The sequence below is a fragment of the Leguminivora glycinivorella genome, chromosome 22, assembly GCF_023078275.1.
Source record: "Leguminivora glycinivorella isolate SPB_JAAS2020 chromosome 22, LegGlyc_1.1, whole genome shotgun sequence".
Taxonomy (NCBI): Eukaryota; Metazoa; Arthropoda; class Insecta; order Lepidoptera; family Tortricidae; genus Leguminivora; species Leguminivora glycinivorella.
In genome coordinates, this window is record NC_062992.1 from 7,973,897 (window position 1) to 7,996,636 (window position 22,740).

Here is a 22,740-nt window from a genome sequence, read left to right on the forward strand (position 1 = left end):
GAAGATGTTAAACTTCGTAAAATAAAAAAATAAGTAAAGATTACAGTACCTATTTATTTAAAAAAATCTAACACAAAAAAATCCGAAAAATTGGCACGATGGTTCCTAGGATCCTAGCCCCTAAATAACTCTAAATCCAATTCTATATCATCTTCGATGAATGCTTCGCGGTCCATTACACTGTAACAAAAAATAAAACAATGATTATCCAAAAAAGTTGAAACAAACCAGCAAGCAAACTAAAAGTGACAGTTATTCAAACTCTAATATACCTAGAATTATCACAGTTGCCATTACTGGTCTTGCATAGGAGTGTGTGCATGGCATTCCTTCTCGTCTACAAGAACAACGGCCTCTACAGCTGTTCTTACATCCACATTTTACCAGCTCTCATATGGACAACCCAGCACATTATCTGGGATGCGGCGCGAGAGTACTACTCCATCTTTTACCTAAATGACAAGATAGGTGCAACAGCAACAGCATCGCACTGGCACAGTATAATAAAGAGTACTATCGTACAGTATAGCCTCTCTCGCTCCCCGCTGAAAGTGCCGCCCACCTCTCGGTTACCTCACAGTTACCGCCTGTCAAAAACGCGAACAGTAGACCTGTCATACTTCACTCATACAAGCATAGTACGCGTTCACCTACACGAGCTTAGACTATGTGCTAGGGACGCGCCTCTTTCATGTATTTGATCGTCAGTGTCCGAGGTGTGGCACTGGTATGCCTACAAGGCTAGTACTTACGAGTATTATGGTTTTACTTTTAGGTGTTCAAAAGTAATACCATTTCACTATTCCTAGTTTATAAGGCAATAACTTTTTATGACTCTTTCAACACGGCTTGCCCAATAAGTATTACAATAGGCGTGATTCCGAAGGAAGACGTTGTGCAATGATGAGAATATGTGGCCTATTTTGTCTAGTATACCTTTTTGGGACAATAGATGGCTCTAAGCATAGAAGTAAGTATATGAATTAGTAATTTACGTTATAAATAAAAATAAATAAATAAATATTGGGGACACCTTACACAGATCAACTTAGCCCCAAACTAAGCATGGCTTGTACTATGGGTGCTAAGCGACGATATACATACTTTAAATATAAATACATACTTATATACATAGGAAACATCCATGACTCAGGAACAAATATCTGTTGCTCATCACACAAATAAAGGCCCTTACCAGGATTCGAACCGAATAAAATTTAAGTGGGTGGACTGTGTAAAGATGATATGACAGGATTGACAGGCGATAGAGGTATGGAAGGGCATGCTGCGCCGACCCCAAATGACTGGGCTATTCTCACCTAGAGATGCCCCGTAGTTTTCCAAATGTCGTCCACCAGACGAGATCGGATGTCAGGGACTCCTTACATCCAAAAGGGACCACTATTCTGTCAATATTTTGATGACCTGCCTCACTCTGCCTGGAAACATGTTCCAATTCCATTTAACACATCCACTCCCAGAAAAAATACGTCAGAAACCGGTCGTAATTTATAACCGGATCAAGAAGGTTCTTCGGCATCTGAGCAAAGTTCACGAGTGCCCACCAGACGGGTTCTTACTTGCAAGTGTTAAAACGTGAAAACGACACGTGGACACGTGACGAAACGTGGAAATAACGTCAACCACCCATACTAACATTCAAATATTTAATGAAACCACGGTTGTACTCACCATATTATAATAGCTACTGCTGCGACACGTTTCGGGCCAATTTTGGAGGCTCTACAGGCATATAGGAGTCCACGCGGCGACTGTGCACGGACATTAAATATTTGAATATGTCTCACGAAAGTTTAACGTCCTTATTAACATTGCTTGACTGTCCATACAGTAAGGTCATCTAACCAAATGACGGCCGCGGTCCCAGTCGATCTACGTCGGCATCCAAGAACTGATGATGGCTCACAACGTCCATCACCTGACGCTCAACGCCAGCCGGACTTGAAGAGTCCCCAACTTGATCTGAAGCTTCACAAGTCAGACTCTAAGCGGCAGCAGACGGACTTACAGCGTTACCAGAACATGTTAGAACGAGGTAAATATTTGACATATTTGGGCTTTTCTTGAGGGATTCGAAGTGCAAAATAGATAAAAATACGAACATAAGTCTAAAGTGCACTTAAAAACTCTCACAATATCATTTCTGCCTCTCAACGCACTGCAGACGAACGCAGGAGTTCAACGGTAACCCGAGTCACACCTCGGACACTGGCGATCAAATATATGAAGGAGGCGCTTTCCTAGCACACAGTCTAAGCTCGTGTAGGCGAACCCGTACCATGCTTGTATGTGTAAAATATGACAGGTCGACTGTTCGCGTTTTTGACAGGGGGTAACTGTGAGGTAACCGAGAGTGGGTGGGTATGGTACTTTCAGCGGGGAGCGGGAGTGGCCATACTGTACGATAGTACTTTTTATTATACTGTGCCCGAGTTGCAGACACCCGAACTTCACCAGTTGATACTTCACCAGTCAGATTTACTTATACGTCAGTAAAATACCTATTATTTGATGTAGGCCTTACTTGAATAATTTCAGCGATCCGAGCATTCTTTTTGCGCGCAGTTAGAGGAAGTACAAATAAATATGTGCTGTTCTTAAGCATATAAAAGGGTGATACCTTATTATCGAACCATGTACCTCTGTTCCTGTAAACTGTACATAAATTAAAGTAACACAGTAAAGTGATTACTACTACTAGGTCATCATCATTTCAGCCATTAATCGCCCACTGCTGAGCATAGGCCTCCCTTCGTGTACGCCACTTGTCCTGGGCTAATTTCATCCAGAAGTGCCCCGTAGTTTTTCGAATGTCGTCCACCCAACGAGCCAACGGATGCCAGGCGCTTCTTACATCCGATAGCGGCCACCATTCGGTCAACATTTTGGTCCACCTGCCACTCTGCCTAGCCCAATTCCATTCCAATACTACTAGGTACTACTACTTTATTTCAAAACATCACACCTGAACTTTTTTATTGAACAGAACACCCACGCAACAATACCCGCCGTCGCCCCCACAAGGAGAAGGATATCGCCCGCATCCGCAACAACCACGACGTGCAATACTCAGTGAACAGCCAGTTCGTTCGCAGCGGCAACCTTACCGACACCATCAACTACCCTTATATGGCCGCTGTCATGATTAATGGGAGACTGTGGTGCGCTGGCGCGATTGTGGATGTCGGTTGGGTGCTGACGGCGGCCCATTGTCTTAACTAGTAAGTTTTGTATCACACTCTATGGACAACCAGATCACAGCGGCAACCGGACTGACACCATCAACTACCCTTATATGGCTGCTGTCATGATTAATGGAAGGTTATGGTGCGCTGGAGCGATTGTGGATGTCGGTTGGGTACTGACGGCGGCTCATTGTCTTAGCTAGTAAGTTTGTATAACAATCTGTGGACAACCAGTTTGTAGCGGCAACCTTACTTACACCATCAAATACCCTTATATGGCCGCTGTCATGATTAATGGAAGGTTATGGTGCGCTGGAGCGATTGTGGATGTCGGTTGGGTACTGACGGCGGCTCATTGTCTTAGCTAGTAAGTTTGTATAACAATCTGTGGACAACCAGTTTGTAGCGGCAACCTTACTGACACCATCAAATACCCTTATATGGCCGCTGTCATGATTAATGGAAGGTTATGGTGCGCTGGAGCGATTGTGGATGTCGGATGGGTGCTGACGGCGGCTCATTGTCTTAACTAGTAAGTTTTGTATCACACTCTTTGGACAACCAGATCACAGCGGCAACCTGACCGACACCATCAACTACCCTTATATGGCCGCTGTCATGATTAATGGGAGACTTTGTTGCGCTGGTGTCATTGTGGATGTCGGATGGGCGCTGATTGTCTTAACTATTAAGTTTTTACTTTTGTATACTTCGTTGTTGAGAAACAAATTTAAGGTCTACCTGATGGTTTAGTAAGTGGCCTCCGTGGCCACACTCAAATCTTCACTGATACTGTGAAGACTCAACCGAGTCATCAAACTTATAATAAGTATGCGACGCTGACAGGAAACTATCCCATCCATTCTCTGTATGAATTAGAGATGGGCCGAATATGGACTTTGCTGAATACGAATATTCGGCCGAACATTCGGTTCAGCGGTTACCGAACATTTGGCCGAATATTCGGTTGAGCCATATTTTAAATCCTGGCTTATAGTTAAAAACGTTTCAATGAATGGTAATGGGTACACATTTATCTTAGGCTCTTATTAAGGTTCCTGTAATTTAGTGCATAAGAAAATTTTGGTTTTTGTTCCATAAGATACGTTATTTTACCTTGTTTACAAAATTATTGTATTTATATTTTAGCGCATTTTAACTCCCCTTGGAATATCTGAAATAGGATGTAATTATCCGATGAATTACGAAACAACTTAAGTACGCTATTTATTTACTTTGTTTATTCGGTAAATATTCGGCAATATAACCGAACTATTCGGCCGAATACGAACCATTGAAAAACTTGCCGAATTTGCCGAATACCGAATATTTACCGAATATTCAGCCCATCTCTAGTATGAATCCTCAAGTCCTGGATTTTTATCAAATTGTATCTTTCTCTCCCAAAAACCTTGGTCACGCCTACCGTGTAGGTACATCGTTGTTGTATCGCGAAGTTCCATATTAAATTAAGTTTTTGCCGCCGGGCCACGCCTAATACGTGTATCGTTGTCGTATTGCGAAGTCGAATAGAGAAGAATATTTAGCTGCTCGTCTTTGGCAATCAAAATTAGGTTCTAACGGTAGACTTTCAGTGTGTTATCAGTGCTGTCCGTAAAGCAGCTGAACCGTACGTGAAGATCCGCGTCGGCAGCATCAAGCCCCACGAGGGCCCAGTTGGTGGAAGTCACTGGTGCCGTGAGGCATCACAGATCACAGCTGACACTATATCTACTTCCCTCTTTCACTCCAAGCTTACACACTATCTTACTAATTAATCACACTGCTGATCAAACGCCTCCCTTGTTTTTGTGCTGAGCAAAATTCCACTGATACGAATCCAAGATATCTCTCATCCCTTTTTCGGTCTTTGTCTACCATCCCTGCTTTGGAGTTGAGCTAGTGGCTCTTTTGGGCGCATCTGTCCACCAAATTCATCCAGCAGTCATGTTCAGCATTGTCCCATTTTAGCTTGTTGGTTTCCATTCCGACAAAATGTTGTATTAAAGAAAAATATTTGGAGATCAAAACAATGTTCTAACCGAAGTCCTACAGTGTGTTGTCAGTGCTCTCCGTGAAACAGCTGAACCGCTACGTGAAAGTCCGCGTCGGCAGCATCAAGCCGCACGAGGGAGGGGAGTTGGTGGAAGTCACTGGCGCCGTGAGGCATCCCAAGTTTGAGGAAGAGCCGGTACCCCATTATGACATCGCGTTGTTGAAGCTGCAGGATAACCTTGGTAAGGATAGCTTTGACTGTTGTTCTTCAAACTTACTGTTGTTGTACGGAGAAAGTGACTGTGCATATCAAAGGCGGATCCAGCTTTGTAGTCAGGACATGACTATGGTATGAGGCATCATAACAGGGTCAAATCCAACTCAGGATAATTTAAAGGTGTCACAGCCTGTTTGTATGAAGTTAATGTTGAATTCAATACAGTAGAATATAAACATTAGTTTGGTGCGGATCGCTCCGCGCGGTCGGTCCACGTGATGACACTAAAACCAGCCAATGAGGTATCAATTAGGTACTCACATTTTCCATTGAAATCGCGCACACTTTCTTGTCGCATGGACGTATTTGTATGAAAAGTTGCGTCGCTTCGTGGGCGCACTTTCATACTAGCCCATGGTCCCGACAAAAAAGTTGGCGCGAAAAGTCGCCCGTGTGCGCACCCTCTAAGTTAAAACTTGAAATGTTTCAGAATTCTCGAAGTACATAAACCTGATTCGAATCTACGACGGGACGCGCGAGCCGTTCGCGCAGAGTTTCGTCAACGTGGCAGGATGGGGGGCTAACACAGTGAGTACCCACAGTTGTCGACATTCCGTCGGGTATAGTAGGTAGTTGGCTCTCTATCGCTCCGTATTGGTGTAACAGAAACAGTTGCATTTCGTGCGCCAAGGAGCACGAACGATTGTCACTTCTGTTAATCCTGTATGCCCCTCTTTATAGTCGCATCCTGGAGCATAGTTGAAAATTGAGTTAGAAGAGATTACCGGTTAATCCGGTTACAAAAGTAGCTAAAAATTGCTGTCTAACGGCCCAGCCACGACATTGGTCTAAGCGCGACAGCGGTGAGCGGCGGCCATACATTGGAGCGAGACACAGCGATGGGACTTTTCATTCGCACGTATGACTGCCGATCACCGCTGTCGCGCTTAGACCAATGTCGTGGCCGAGCCGGAAGTTAGCCGTTAAAAGGTTGGTGCAAGTGGTCCTAAGCACATGACCTGTGTACCTATACATATAAACTTCCACTCCCGATTTTTGGGAATTGGGGGGTTAGAAAGAGACAAAAAGTATGTCACTCTCCATCTCTTTAACTCCGTCAATTCGTCGCTCCGTTTTGCCGTGAAAGACGGAAAAAAAACAGACACTTTCCTATGTATAATATTAGTATGGATACCTTTCAACAGGGTTCAGAAACAGCGTTCCGCGAGCATACATCGAACATGCTCGTGGCTCGGCTGAAGGTCCGCACGCGCCATTACTGCGAGGACGCCTACCAGCTGGTCAGCGGGTTCCAGTTCGGTGAAGACATGTTTTGTGCGTCGCTGAGGAACGGGACTAGGGACGCTTGTCTGGTAATAGAGAAAAAAATAATTATAGGGATATTTTTACTCACAGCGCTGGTAGCCCAGCGGTAAGTACGTGTGACTTTCGTTCCGGAGGTCGCGGGTTCGAACCCCGGCTCGCACCAATGAGTTTTTCGAAATTTATGTGTGAAATGTCATTTGATATTTGCCAATCGCTTTTCGGTGAAGGAAAACATCGTGAGGAAACCGGACTAATTCCAATAAGGTCTAGTTTACCCATCGGGTTGGAAGGTCAGATGGTTGTCGCTTTCGTAAAAACTAGTGCCTACGCCAAATCTTGGGATTAGTTGTCAAAGCAGACCCTAGGCTCCCATGAGCCGTGTCAAATGCCGGGATAACGCAAGGAGGATGATGAGGGATATTTTTACTCACATTGACTATGATCCCCTAAGAAGTGAATTTTCAGAGTTTCCTTGAAAATTTCGCCTTCGAGTCTCCGTTGGCACATCAGTAGGTATTCTTTAACAAAATATTGGTGGCCATCATTTCGCCACTGTTACTTTTTTCGGAGAATTTACAGGTTATTTTGTCTGGAGAACTGGTAATCTGTAGGCATCTGGGTCTCTTTAGAACAAAAACCTATATACCGGCAGCTATATTTCCGATCTCCTATAACCCGGCAACCTTCAAATCAAGAGTGAACAGGCATATTCTGGGCGAGCTCCATCGTAGGCCACGTCTTTGCCTTTGGCTAGATTGTGGCCAAGAGTAAGCCCATTTACGAGTAATTCCCTAAAGTTTGTACATTTGGATCACGTTTCCGATTTTGATAAAAATTGGTAGTCTGATAGAGTCCATGATGCTGAGCAAAATCCACTTGGTTTCCCAAAACGTCCCAGGTAGTTTGTATGGAACCTTCCTTTTTTGTTACCTGACACACCGTTCTATGCATTTTCGATGACAAAAATGGAAAGTTTCATACAAACTACTTAGGACATTTTGGGAAACCTAGTGGATCTTGATTAACATCATGGACTCTATTAGCCTACAATTTTTTATCAAAATCGGAGATCCAAATGTACTAAACTTTTCGGGAATTGCTGTTATAATAAAAAAAACGCTTGCTAAATAATGAACCACATAGGTAATTATAGTCATAAAATTTATTGTAATGTGTTTCCTATATACATTTCTGAGGTTGTGCAATAAAGTGGATTTGTATTGTATTGTATTGTCATAAAGTTTTTCATCTTAATTAATTTTCATTAAATGTGTTGCCAGTTTGATGCCGGAGCTCCAGCAGTGCAACACAATGCTCTGATGGGCATCATGAGCTTCGGGCCTGAGCGCTGTGGCGGCATGCAGCCCGCGGTCTTCATCAAAGCCTTATTCTTCAGGTACTGACTTCCAAGTGTTACAAATCTTCGATGCAACTGAGGTATTTAAAGACATGGGTGCCAAAAACATTTACACAACATAGGTACAACATACAATCACGCCTGTATCCCATAAAGGGGTAGACAGAACACATGAAACTATTTTTTTTTTTTTTTCCTTTTATTCAGAAACAAACAGTCATACACATTTTTCTTATCTACAGTAAGTGTAACAGAAAATAGACCTATAGTTTCATAAAGTAATAATAAACAAAACAGGTTCGTGTTTATCTTAAAATTATCTTAATTTTACATTGTTTGATGAGATAAATATCTACTTTGATATATGTATAAAAAAAACAGTGATACACCTCTAGAGAAGCTATAAGTTATATGTAGTGCTATTCATTAAACAAAAAGAAAGTTATATCTATTAATAATTAATCAAAATTTTTAACTATTAAAACTTCAGTGCCACTCTTGGCAAATAAGGGGTTGAAAGAAAACGAAACTGTACGCCACAATTTAACCCATATCCCATAGTCGCCTTCTACGACACCCACGGGAAGAAAGGGGGTGGTGAAATTCTTAACCCGTCACCACACAGGAAAACACTTATCTGCTGGAAATTATGTACTGAATCCGCCGATGCTTCAACAAAAGTGAAGGACAAAGTGACGAAGACAGTGGAACATGAACTTTTATGAGCTTCCCCTGGTAGCCGGTTGTATTCCATCATAAGTAACTTTATCAAATAAAATATGGGACCGCTCTTTTTGATCTGTCGCGTAAAAATATAAATAATGCCCAAATGCACAAACGCTCACGATAATATCTGTTTCGGCGCGACAGAGCCAGGCTGCATTTCTGTTCAGTTTGTTTAACAAAAGTTTCTACTTTCCAGGGACTTCGTGAAACACACGATAGTAAGCTACAAGACGACAAGCGAAATAATCGAGGCCATGAAAGAAGCGGAGAGCGCCCCGCGCCCGCCCATGATGGAAATATATACGCCAAGCAAATAGCGGATCATTTGGCAGTATATGTACGAAGTAATAAAGTTCAGTTTACTATTGGACGGTAGTTTTTGTTATGTTCATGCTTAGAGCATAAAATACTAGAGAGAGACGTGCCGTAGATGTTAGATCATTGAGCATACAGTTATCGTTGCATGCATGATGTTTTAGCTCGCTGGTCGTTCGCATGTACACAGATATGGAAATGATGCGCGTGTATTATGCAATGGCCCAATAGGAGCGTCCGTCTAAAGTGTGTGTGGGTTCAAGAACTCGCAACAGGCGTATTCAATACATTTGCCCGGCATTTCTGATCTCATTCTTTTTTGTATCTGTGTTTTCATGGTACCAATCTATACACCCTGTTTTTATTGAATTCCGTTAACTTTAATGGAATTTAAAGTTCCTTAGATCAAATACAATTAATTTCTCTAAGCTAGTTTCTTAACTCTTACGGTTATCGAGTTATTAAAAAAAATAAAGATAATTACTGAACACGTGTGTGACAGCCTTTACCAATTTCTAATGTTATTTGTTTTGACATGTGCCGTCAATCACTTGACACTAACTTGAATGTTATTTTTAAGGGTCTCTCACACTAATAAATCAGGGTGTCCACTACTAAACCCAAAAAAAATTCCCTGACTTTTCCCTGACTTTCCATGACCATTTAAGAAAATTTCCCTGACCAAATTTTCTTTCTATGATGACATTTTTACCACTTTTGGTCAGGGTTGTGAAAAAACAGTTTTTTCTGTCTTGAAAAAAAAAACCTGAAAAAAGCAGTTTTTTTAGAAAAACGAAACCCTTATAGGATCACTAGTGCGTCTGTCTGTCTGTCTGTCACAGCAAATTTTTTTCTGGAATATGTTTGTTTTCTCACGTACGTAAAGTACGAAATATTAACATTTGCAAGGTAGTTCATACTTTTATACCTACGGTTTTTTTTTACTTTTATGTTAACTATTAAACTTTAATTTCTGGTTTTATAAAACTAACATTAACGAAATCTGTAGTTGGTAGTTATCGCCATTTACTTTTGGCTATACCAGTGTCGGCCCGTGCACTCTATCAGGGTAGAGCGAGATTGAGTTTCGGCGCCCTTGGATATGGTATGGTAGAAAAAAAAATCGCGAGCGCAGCGTGCGCGAAATTTTTTACCCTTTTATACGTCCCTGGGGCTGATAGTAGTTATTACGTACAGTGAGCTGTAAAATTGCATGGAGAAAGTATAAATGAACCCATTGATAAATTCCCCATGCACTTTTGCAGCTGATAGCACATAACATAGCAAACAAAATGGAGTACCAGAGCGAGCAGGAGAGCAGGAATACAGGCTTGAAATGAAAACGAGATTTCGAGCGTAGTGAGCGCGAAGTATTGACCAAGAACTAAAATATGACCTATGTAAAAGTAGTAAACGCGAGCGAAGCGAGCGCGAAATTTTTTGTCTGTTGTCAGAGTCGGGATGTCCATTTAGGTGTTTTGCCACGACATGCCTTTAGGTTTCAAAGTGATTCTTATTGTCAGGCTTATTATCCTCCTATGCTCCTTTGACTCATACAAAATTGCGTCTCTATGTGACGTTTTGCGCCATTGGCTTTATGAGGAACTCCGCTTTGGATTGTCGGATCGGATAGATACTTAGAATTTGGACAGCGACGTAACTTTGTCGTTTTCACGTCGCCCATTATGAATGTTGTACGAATATATATAAATAAATTAAGGTCAGCTAGAGCATGAAGATATCCCTCATTAGTAATCACTGGGATGGAGGCCAGGCACTATACTTGTCATAAAAAGTCTAAGTTAAAAGTCTAATTTTTCAATACTTTTTGTTTTTTTATTCTTGGTGCCAAATTTTTCCCTGACCTCCAAATCATTTCCCTGACTTTCCCTGACTTTCCATGACCACTATGAGCTTCCCTGACTTTCCAGAAAGTGGACACCCTGTAAATTCATTTAATATGTATGAAAATAATGATTTTTTTTTTGCGAATTTAACAAAAACTGATATACTGGGTGGTTCCTGATAAGGAACCTAACAACGTGTCGAATTTAACCTTTCGTATGCGTCTGTCAAAAAATTGTCATTAATATATTAGTCATAATAACTACATGTTAAAGTTGAAACAATATGGAGCAGATCTGCTCCTAAGCATACGAGAGGTTAATGGAAAACAAAAAAAAACACGGTGTATGTACAAAATTTTTCAGTCGAGTACCATTTTTAGGCCACGAAGCTTGCCGAGTGGCCTAATAGTATGGTACGAGAGTGAAAAGCTTAATTATATCACTATTGTATACAATACTTTTTCTATGAGTCATTATCTTCATCATCAATGGACGAAAAATATCATCATTCAAGTTAAAATTAATGTTAATAGCGTCTTTCACCGTTGTATCAAAATCGAATTACCTGGCAACCAATTGTTTGTAAAAACCGTCTCTGATTGGTCGATAGCGCGATAGATAAAAAAAAAACATGTTTCAGATGCAGAAAAATTTGCCAGGTATCGCAAATTAGTAAAGAACTTGTATGAGTTCTATTTTTGAAATTATTACAGTTAACTAAAAGCGAACTGTAATGAAATATTATAGTTGACTAAGTGTCAAAGACTACCTAACACTGAAAAGTCAGCACTTATAGTTTAGTCTGTGATGTCCTAATTGACAGATTAAAGTCGACGAGTAGAAAAGTATATTTTATAGTACCTATGTTGACTTTTAAACTTCATTGCCACCGACATAAAATAAGAGTGGGGGCCAAGGATCTGTATAAAATAAAACACGATTCACAAGCAATGGAATGTTTATAAATTGCAATGATAAAGTTATTACAATATCAATATTTATGTAAGTACATGCCTGCCTCGCGCAGCGTTGCCTTCGCGCACCTCGGTTCGTACTATCCCATCATTGACAATATTTTACACAAAATCTAAATATTTATTTCTATTTATATTAAAGATTAGCTGATATTGAAACCATAGTGTATAAAGCAGTGTTACAAGTGGAACTCTGAGCGTAACGAGGGTTCCTCGGCACGATTTTTTTACATATTAAACTCAAGTTTTATAGGTAGGCAAAACATTGATTTATGAGGGATTTACGGCTTTTCCGATACATTATATACATTTTTATCATAATATAACTCTCAGGGGTCATTCGTTGGGGTCACAACCTTACTATCATTAGGAACAAATAAATATAGGCCTCAGGGAATATATATTATGAGGTTTTTTTGGTTGATTATTTTGATTTATACGATAAGTACAGTCAACCAATTAGAACCTGTAGAGTGGCCTAGCACTCTACAACCATGTCAAAATGACAAGCAGTAAGAGATTTCTTACAATCTGATTTATAACGTCACTATGACATAGTTCTACAGTGGCCTAGGGTTCCAATTGGTTGATTGAACCGTTAAATGATTCTAAAATACTGGCCACAATTTTTGTAACCATCTCAATCGGGGTGCAAAAGAACAATAGGTACAAATTTTATAATTCTATCAAGGACAGGTAGATACAGAATACTATTATAATTTCAACCATACTATTATTATAACGATTTCACTATAAACATACACTCAGAAGCCATGAAAATTGGTAACTTGGTACAAGACAAAGTGACCAGTATTCATTGCTCTTCAGTGTAAGACCATACATTTACATTCAGACGCGCTACAACGCTGCGAGGCTTTTCTTAAGGTATGTCCACACCAGCCCTTTGTTCCATTGCGTTTTTAAAACCTATAAAGGTATGTTCAGATCCGCCGCCTCAGATATGACAATAATTTTTCGCTAAATGCGATGTAAACAGGCGTATGTGGTGTAAGATATACACCGGTTCTAAACAACAAATTTATATGTACGATGTCACATCGGTGGCGTTTTTGTAACGTCATGCGAAGAGCACAAAACGCAGTCGGTATGACCGCCCAAATATAATTCCATGCACTACAAGTTTGCAAAATTCATAAAGCGGTGTTCACAATTTATAATTCACGAAAAAACAAGAAGATTCCATATTAAAGCCTGTCCAGAAATATATGACTATCTGAAGGGCGCTGTTATTCTGATGTAGAGATGGGCCGAATACGAATATTCGGCCGAACATTCGGTTCTGATCTTACCGAACCGAACATTCGGCCGAATATTCAGTGCTCTATATTTTTATAGCTAATGTAGAATTTAAAACATCTAAACGAATGGTAATGAATACATAATGTCGAATAAATACTAGTGATACTACGGCGCCTACTGTTCTTATCAATAGATGGATATTTAAAATTTTGTTTTTTCTCGATCTATATTTTTGTATTATAAAATACAAAATTTTATTGATATTGTTAAGCATATATTTAACTCTATTTTTGTAGTTCCTCGGAATACTGAAATAGGATGACATTATCCAATGAATTACGGAAAAACTTATGTTATTTAACACTTTGTTTATTCGGTAAATATTCGGCAATGTAACCGAACTATTTGGCCGAATACGAACATTGGCAAAGTTGCCGAATACCGAATATTTACCGAATATTCGGCCCATCTCTATTCTGATGTATGGGTTGATAGTATGAAGAAAATAGTTCTAATGAAATTCCGCAAGATGGCGCGCTGTCATATATTTCTGATCAGGTTTTAAAACGCAAGTGATAAAAGTAGATGGTGTGGACTCACCTATACATAGATATAAAACTGTATGAAGATTACAATTACACATAATATACATATCGATGTACATGCCTACATGTATACAACACGATTATATAAAACGTATTTATATAAAAACGACGTTACAGTAGAAACTCGAGTGCTTTGATTTTTGTGCTTCCTTATACGTAAGTATATATTATGGTTACTTATAGACATATAACTACGGCTATATCTATCAAAATCTATGAATGGTACAAAAGGTTACTTTCATACTTATTTTGTAATGTGATGAATATAATATGATACAGTTTAATACATTGTGGTATAAATATACTTGTCCTTTTCCTTTAAAAAAGTTATCACTTATTACTTTTTAGACAATATTATTCAGAAAACATAACCCAATGGAAAAGTTACCTTAAAACTATCATTTATAAGGTATACATTTCAAAGTGTTGCAGGTTTTCGAAGTAATACCATCCATTCCAAAAAAATACAGAATATTTCTATATTTGTATTTTTTAGGAGTAAAAGTTTTTTTTATGGTGGTGCTTGTGTGTCGTATAACGTAGTGGTGTGATTTATGTAAATATATATAAAAAAGAGAAATAAAGAAGTAAAACTATAATTCGTTTTAAAAATAACTTGATATCATAAGTACCTAATTTTTTTTATAAAATATATGAAGAACCTGTCAAATCATACAAAATAATATGTTCCGATATTATTTTGTTAGCTAAGTAGCTATAAAGATTATAAATATAAAATTCAGTAGTATAAAGCAAATTTAAACTACATAAGTATAAGTATGTATAACATAATATGTGAGTGTGTTTAGTAAAACGTCCCACTTTGTCGGTTACCATTAAGGCGAGATTTACTTGTACGAGTGGGAGGTTTTCCCGTGCACAATCACATATAAAACAGTTTACCATGTGGTTTGGTAAGCAAGGTGCAAACAGCTAAAGTGTTGCTGCATAACCTTAACATAATGTGTATAGAAAAAAAAGCCTGATTTCGAGCAATATCAACAAAATCACGCGTTAATCATTAACATTTTTTTTTTTGTAATCTTGTGATTTCTGAGCTGTCCCTAAAAGTCTGGAATAATACTAAGTTTCAGTTGAAATTTCACTATTTTTTTTGTGTGTAAATTTAAGACTCATAATGGCAACACACGTTAAAAATCAGAGTCAATTGTACTTGTTTTTATAAACTACGATTATGCTTTGGATATAAGCTACAAAATAAACTAAACTAAACTTAACGCGAACCATCACAATGTCTTGGCAAGACCAATCGTAACAATATTGCACTTTATACTCGTAACGCCCAGATACCTTTAAAGCGGACATTTTTTAATATGAATTTACGTATTTTTAAACTTTATATTGTGTCCGTATTGAAACTCGCGAAACCACAGTATAATAAAGAGTACTATTGTACAGTATGGCCACTCCCGCTCCCCGCAGAAAGTGCCGCCCACTCCGTCTCGGTTACCTCACCGTTACCGCCTGTCAAAAACGCGAACAGTCGATCTGTCATATTTCACTCATACAAGCATAGTACGCGTTCACCTACACGAGCTTAGACTGTGTGCTACGAACGCGCCTCTTTCATATATTTGATCGCCAGTGTCCGAGGTGTGGCGAAACTAGCATGCTACTGTTTAAAAAACGTGATATAAGACAGTTATTAATGTAAGGTCTGAGTGCATGCTCATATTGCGGGGCGGGGCGTGCGTCGTGCGTGTCATACAATTGAAGCTGATAACAAGTGTCCTGAGTCGAAGCTGCATAGAATGTATGCACGATCGCCCGGAACATTCCGCTCTAAGCCTTTCAGTCCTGACACTGACTCGCCTAGTAGAGTTGTGTCTGCTCGTTCACTGAAAAAAGATCGCTCCCAACTATAATCCCATTATGAATTGAACGGAATAAACGTAAACAGACTGCTGTCATCTGAAGACGATTTTAATTAGCCATTAAAATTTACTACCACCTAGTCTCGAAAGTTGCTGAAAAATAATGTTTAGCGACCCGCTACTTGGTGGCCCAGGTACAGGTGCACTGGCAATAAAAAAACTATCCGACAAAAACGGCTTTTTAATTTTAATAAATATACCACAATTTTCGTTTAAACAGAGTCATTATTTGTGTAATGGAATATATAAAGATTTTTAATAAACTTATAAAATATCGGCAATTTTAATACCTCGAATGGTGCATTTTTTTTAAAGCACCGGCCACACCTTTGTTTACAATAATTCCGGCTAATTCAAAATAGGAATATAGTACGATCTTCGAAGTGTACTAGTTCGTTCTTTTAGGACATTTAGTACATTAGTACACCTAGAGAGCGAGAGACAAATTGTGCATATGGCGTACAATAACGCTCGCTCGTACTAGCCGAGAGCTGATCGGCCGTTTTCGCGCGCTCTCGGTCTGAGTCAGTCGGTTATAGTAAAATATTTCGGTTGCGGTCGGATCACACGGATCGCTCTGCTGTCATTGTCACTCCTCGGCTCTTCGCTCCCATTCTATTGCGCGTGTGTGAGTGTACTAAATGTACTAGAGAGCAGAATCATTTGGGAGTAGTTCGGACTAGTACAGTGCAGGGAATCGTGTCTTTTGTACTATTAGTACATGTACTACACAAGCCTATCGCCTAGCGCGGCGCGCGACGAGTAGATACATGACGCGCAACTATTCTATGGCTATTCAAGCACTGTTAGTGCTTGGTAATGGATACCGAAACATGCGCAAGTGACTAAAAATAGGCGTATATCATCGCAAGTACATGAACGTTAAGTTTATGTTTTAAGAGCGTTACGAGTCTACACTTAAATCGCAAGCTTAATAATAAATATAAAAATAATGGTTTCCAAATTAATCAATTTTAGGTTAACTCATGTTTTGAACCACATTGATTAAAATAATTTTACTACAATATGTTAAAATGAAAGTCATCGTACAAACCTCAAAAAAAATTATTAAAATTCACCGCATGCACGGTAGTGTGTCAAGCCAAGTTTTGTATTTATATTTTACCCAAATAACTAACAAATGGTATTTCACTTAATTATTAACGTACACGGTCGGTTATTCTTAAAATCAAGCTGCGTAGTACAAAAAACTTAATGAGATTACAATAAAATATTACTACATATAAAAAATAAGTGCATTTTTGGACAGTTCAAATCAGTACAAAACATAGGTATAGACAATAATACAAATATACATAAGTACACGAAAATGAACCGATGTTCGTATATTAAATTAAGGTACTTTATTCCAATGACTATACCCAACTAAAATTAAAGTTTTGGTTCGTAATAATTTGGCATTTCCACAAGATCGGTGGTCGACGTCAGTCTTAGCTACCGTTATGAGCAATATCAAGGGAATACGCAAAGTGCATAACTTAAAAATTAAAACTAAAATATCATTAATTGTATTAAATATACTCGAGTTTAAAATCGTGCTTTGAACTTGACAGCTAAAGTGTCAGCAAGGTGTAAATATTCAAGGACCGAGGTGTAAATATGTGGCTTTCTATGCCTAGAACCTTTATGCATTATGCATTTATGCAAACGCAATAAACTGAATTGAATGAGCATTAAGGAACTTTAATCACAATTTCATAATTATGTAAACGTCCTCACTGACTAGGAGCATAAAAACCATTATGTGATTTTAAAAAACCTATTATTGTACTGTTAAAAAAAAATTCGTCGCTAAGTGTACGGTAAGCTGCAGACTTAGCTGATCCCCCTGAAAACACATTTATATGCAGGGGCGTTAGTTACATCTGCAGCGGACTAGACAAATGCCCATTTATAATTTAAAAAAAAAGGGAGAGATAACACTGAGAGCCAAAGTTAGCGTGCCAATCAATTCAGTAACGAAAAAACATGGCGGCACGGCGCCATTTTTATGAGCTGTCAAATTTAAGAGCACGATTTCGTCTTACACATGCATACCTAATACAATTCATGTTATATGTGCTAAAACTAAGTGTTAATACTGCTTAAAACAATACTAAGCAGAACACACTGGAATGTTACGAAGAAATAAGTATAATGACGTGAATAGTTGCGATTAGAGATATTAGAATATTTAATGTCATACCAAATTCAGTGACATTTTTTCTTGATACTTTTATCTCTAACCACAACTTATGAGAGGAAGTATCAATTGACTTATTTGTACATTTTGGAAGGAATTGACAAATGGAAGACGAAAAACGAATAATATGTAAGGATAATAGACGTAGGACTTATAGGACCGAAAGTGGTGACTTGGCCCGATTTTTTACTTTTTCAAATATTTAACGCAATAGCATGGGGACTAGACACAATAAGCAAAAAAGATATCTTACAAACTTATACTTAAATTTAACTTTTAAATGTAGAATAGAAGAAATAAGAAGACTAAAGGGTGTGCAAAATGTTGACAATTTTTTTATACAAATGGCATTACAATTTTTATAGCGCGGGTTCGAACCCCATCTCGTACCGATGAGTTTTTCCGAACTTATGTGCGAAATGTCATTAGTTGCCCGTTCGGTGAAGGAAAACATCGTGAGGAAACCGGACTAATTCCAATAAGGCCTAGTTACACTTTGGGTTGGAAGGTCAGATGGCAGTCGCTTTCGTAAAACTAGTGCCTACGCCAAATCACTTCAAAACACTTCACCTTTACAAGTCTTCTTAGTTCTTTCTATTTTTAAGTAATAATAGAATCACGTTTTTAAATATGATGATTTTTTGACTTTACAGAGTACCGAGTAACACTTCTCACAGAACCGACTACGGCGAATATTGGAGGGTAACATTGATGCGTGTCACTTAAGTTTAATTTTTTGTTGAAACCACGCCATATGTATAACTGTATAATCACATAATCAGTTTAATGGTACTTTTTAACCATTACACTTGTGTTTTTTTAAACAATTCATATAATATTTGCACTTACAGCTTGGCAAAAAAAGCAGTTCCATGTCAACTATTTTTTATCATAGCGACATTAAGGCCTGATTTAGACGGCGTGCGAACTCGCATGCGATTTTGGTTACATTGCGGGTTGTTGAGGTTACAAACAATTTTGCACAGCCATCAAATACCGCAATGTAATAAAACTCGTATGCGAGTTCTCGTACCGTCTAAATGGGCCCTTACTGTTCTCATACAAAAATGACAATGCAAAACGAATTATGTAGACGCTGACGCCAATATTATTTTCTACTATTACTTGCCAGGCTGTAGTCATAAAATTAGCTATCTATTTTTGGATTTTATAGCGGAGTTTAATCATGATTTTTTAGATTATTGCAATACGAGGAACATGACTTAACATGCTGCCTTCATAGACAATAGTTATTTGTATTACAAGGGGGCAAAGTCGTTGTTTAACCGCACGTGCCCATATTGATACCCGAGCAAGCGAAAGATTCCAAAGATTCAAAAAAAGAATCTTGAGCGTTGCGAGGGTTCAAGGCACGTAGGTTAAACAAATTTTGCCACCGAGTGAAACACAATTTTTTTCAACACACCAACAGGAACAAAATACTGACTTTAAAACATCAAACTAAATCAAATCCAACAATCTATTTAATATTTACGATTAAAAATAAATAATAAATATTGGGGACACCTTACACAGATCAACTTAGCCCCAAACTAAGCAAAGCTTACTATGGGTGCTAAGCGACGATATACATACTTAAATAGATAAATACATACTTACATACATAGAAAACATCCATGAATCAGGAACAAATATCTGTGCTCATCACACAAATAAATGCCCTTACCGGGATTCGAACCCAGGACCGCGGCTCAGCAGGCAGGGTCACTACCGACTGAGCCAGGCCGGTCGTCAAATAATAATAATCATTCGTAGGTAAATTCTACCAGCCACCTCAAGGCATCAAGTTAAAATATGTATGAAATTACTTTGCACTCTTGTGGATAAAATGCAATTTTGCTATCCGTTTTCTAATAGCGAAATTGATCTTTACCAGTTGGTGTGGTGAAAAATAATATATTACTAAGACAAAGTAGCGCAGAATATTGTTCCTTGATAATTTACTTAAGTACGGGGAAATACAGCGCCATCTATGTAGATTGCGATTACAATACTTTCGCACAAGTTTACTCTTCTTTATATCTATTGTCTATGGTTTAAAACTTCAAACATTTAAGTACATATACAATATATATCTAAAACATTAATTTTAACGCCCGTAACAAATAGAGGGCATTTTAAACGCATACGAATAAGTTCATATTAAAATTGCTTTAATTTTATCCTGTTTGACAATCACAAGTAACTAGCGGCACGTTTGTGTAGTTCCCAGATAAAAGGAACAGGAACAGTTTTGATTCATATAGTTTAACCCTTAAATGCATGACCTTGACAAAGATTTATTCAAATTTGAATTTTGACATGCTGTCAATAGAGTCAAAAATGCATGATTCATATATACATCACTATGCATTTAAGGGTTAAACTTCTTATAAGAACTAATAGTTTATCATCATGTCAGAATCCATGAGAATATCTTCAGAAAGGAACTATTTCCTTGTTTCAGAAGGAAACATTAGCAGTAATGTTCTAATATTTGACCATATTTTTGATAGTTTCAACAAGTTCTTGAGCTTAATTGTTAAATAATATTATATTTATCACATTCGCACACGAAATGTGCTATTTTAGTACCGTATTTAACATTTCACATGTTTTTTAAGTGTGATGAAAAACATTGTGTGTTATTCGGGGCGTAAGAATATTGAAAAGTCGAGTCTTTAAATCGCTCCGACAAGCCGTCGCGATTTAGGGTCGGTTGCACCAAACCGTCTGTCACCGTTAAAGCGTTCGTTAAATTTTATTTGGTAGGGAAGTTCCATAGACGTCTGCTGCGTGACGATGATGTGTCTGTCAAATGTGGTCGATGCAACTGGCCCTTAACCTACTCTCGTTAGCAATATTCCAGTTCCGCCTCACGTTGCACTATAAATGTATCACCAAAACTTTAATCATGCAACGACGCTAATATAACAATTTAGCAGCCTGGGACCCATTTCTCGAACGATATTAGACTAATATTATTGGTCCACGAACTGTCAAATTGCGTTGCCATGACAACACACTAATACTATTAGACTAATAATTTTCGAGAAATGGGCCTCTGTACTGTACTTATTTTTTTAACCGACTTCCAAACCCCAAGAGAGGAAATTATCAAGTCCTGTTTTTATTAATGTATAGAATAAACGAATAAATGTGAAAGAGCTAATTTAAATTTTTAGAAAACATACACAAATATACATAGTAATTTTTGCCGAAATTCTCTGAATAAACCGAAGCAATTAAGCTCAAGAACCGTCTAAGCGTTGTAAAAGTGAACATTTATGCTATATGTTGTCATGCTGTGTTAATTATTATGAATAAAAAAAAAAATGTATGGATAGTATGGTTAGTTAGTTACACTATGTCCTTGGGAAGTAGTGTCCAGTACGCGCCGGCAGGGGTGGGGGGGTGTCCTGTAATAATATAGAGGTATTAGAGACACATATGTGATGTCCTCGATAAAAAAGCACCTAAACGAGTAGGACCGATTTTCAATTAAAAATAAATATTATAGGAAATTCTTACACAGATCGACTGAGTCCCACGGTAAGCTTAAGAAGGCCTGTGTTGTGGGTACTCAGACAACGATATATATAATAAACAAATACTTATATACATAGAAAACATCCATGATTCAGGAACAAATATCTGTGCTCATCACACAAATAAATGCCCTTACCGGGATTCGAACCCAGGACCGCGGCTTAGCAGGCAGGGTCACTACCCGCTAGGCCAGACCGGTCGCCAACTGTTTATTAACTAACAAAACATAGGTAAGAACTTGTAGGTAGAATAGTGTCTTAGCATTAATTGGTGTAGTGCTAACCATGAAATAGCAATAAATAACCAGAAATAAATATAAATATTGACGACCGGTCTGGCTCAGTCGGTAGTGACCCTGCCTGCTGAGCCGCGGTCCTGGGTTCGAATCCCGGTAAGGGCATTTATTTGTGTTCCTATGTATATAAGTATTTATTTATCTATTTAAGTATGTATATCGTCGCTTAGCATCCATATTACAAGCTTCGCTTAGTTTGGGGCTAAGTTGATCTGTGTAAGGTGTCCCCAATATTAAAAATAACCAGAAATATTGAAAATAAAAATCAAATACAAAACAGAAAAAAACAAACCTGATCTACAATACTGGCAAAAAACTTAAGATTGTGTCTCTACACTAGCTGCAATGCTCTGAAAACGAAACAAAAAACAAAATCCAATCAAACATACAAACAAAAAAAAAAACAAGAAAAAGCGAGAATTGTGATGAAAAAATTAACAATACAATATTTTTGGCAAACTAATATCACATAATGTCACAGTTTCGTTTTCTTTCAACCTCTTATTTGCCAAGAGTGGCACTGAAACTTGAGTAGTTTCATGTGCTCTGCCTACCCCTTCATGGGATACAGGCGTGATTGTATGTATGTATGTATGTAATATTTTCGCCGGAGAACATAACTACATCACTTTTATAGGAGCAATGTGGCAATTTCAATATAATTTTCATGTTTAGGAAGTTGTGTGAAAACCTCTAAATTTCAATAAAATAGACAGTTTCATACATTGCAGTCAATTCTACATACGAGCATTTTCAGAATTTGGGTCCCCCCAATTAACAAAAGTTGTTAACAAAAATTAACTCGCTGTCAGTTTTGTGACGACAGTTAAGCATAAAATCTGTCTAAAAATTTTCTTTTTTCACATTCTAATAAAAAAAAAATAGATATATAGATAGATTATCGCTTAAAGTTTATGTAATTAACACAAACAAAAACAATATTTTTATTGAAATCACAAAACTGACATAG

General features: G+C 38.1%; 2 protein-coding genes across 2 annotated transcripts in view; one reads left to right on the plus strand and one right to left on the minus strand.

Moving 5' to 3' along the window:
* The first annotated feature begins 852 nt into the window (after nucleotides 1-852).
* Nucleotides 853-9,195, plus strand: LOC125238005 (trypsin 3A1-like). Its single transcript, XM_048145275.1, has 8 exons — nucleotides 853-970; nucleotides 1,853-2,056; nucleotides 3,008-3,242; nucleotides 5,262-5,443; nucleotides 5,909-6,006; nucleotides 6,624-6,791; nucleotides 8,025-8,140; nucleotides 9,024-9,195. The coding sequence occupies exons 1-8, from the start codon at nucleotides 901-903 to the stop codon at nucleotides 9,142-9,144; spliced, it is 1,194 nt and encodes a 397-aa protein (XP_048001232.1). The 5' UTR covers nucleotides 853-900; the 3' UTR covers nucleotides 9,145-9,195.
* Nucleotides 9,196-20,311: 11,116 nt separating this feature from the next.
* Nucleotides 20,312-22,740, minus strand: part of LOC125237772 (dystrobrevin beta) — a 41,325-nt gene continuing 38,896 nt past the window's right edge. The window contains exons 20-21 of the mRNA XM_048144949.1: nucleotides 21,264-21,345; nucleotides 20,312-21,222 (exon numbers count right to left, since the gene is read on the minus strand). Of these exons, the coding sequence (XP_048000906.1) occupies nucleotides 21,292-21,345 (54 nt within the window). The 3' untranslated portion in view covers nucleotides 20,312-21,222; nucleotides 21,264-21,291. The remainder of the gene's footprint in view (nucleotides 21,223-21,263; nucleotides 21,346-22,740) is intronic.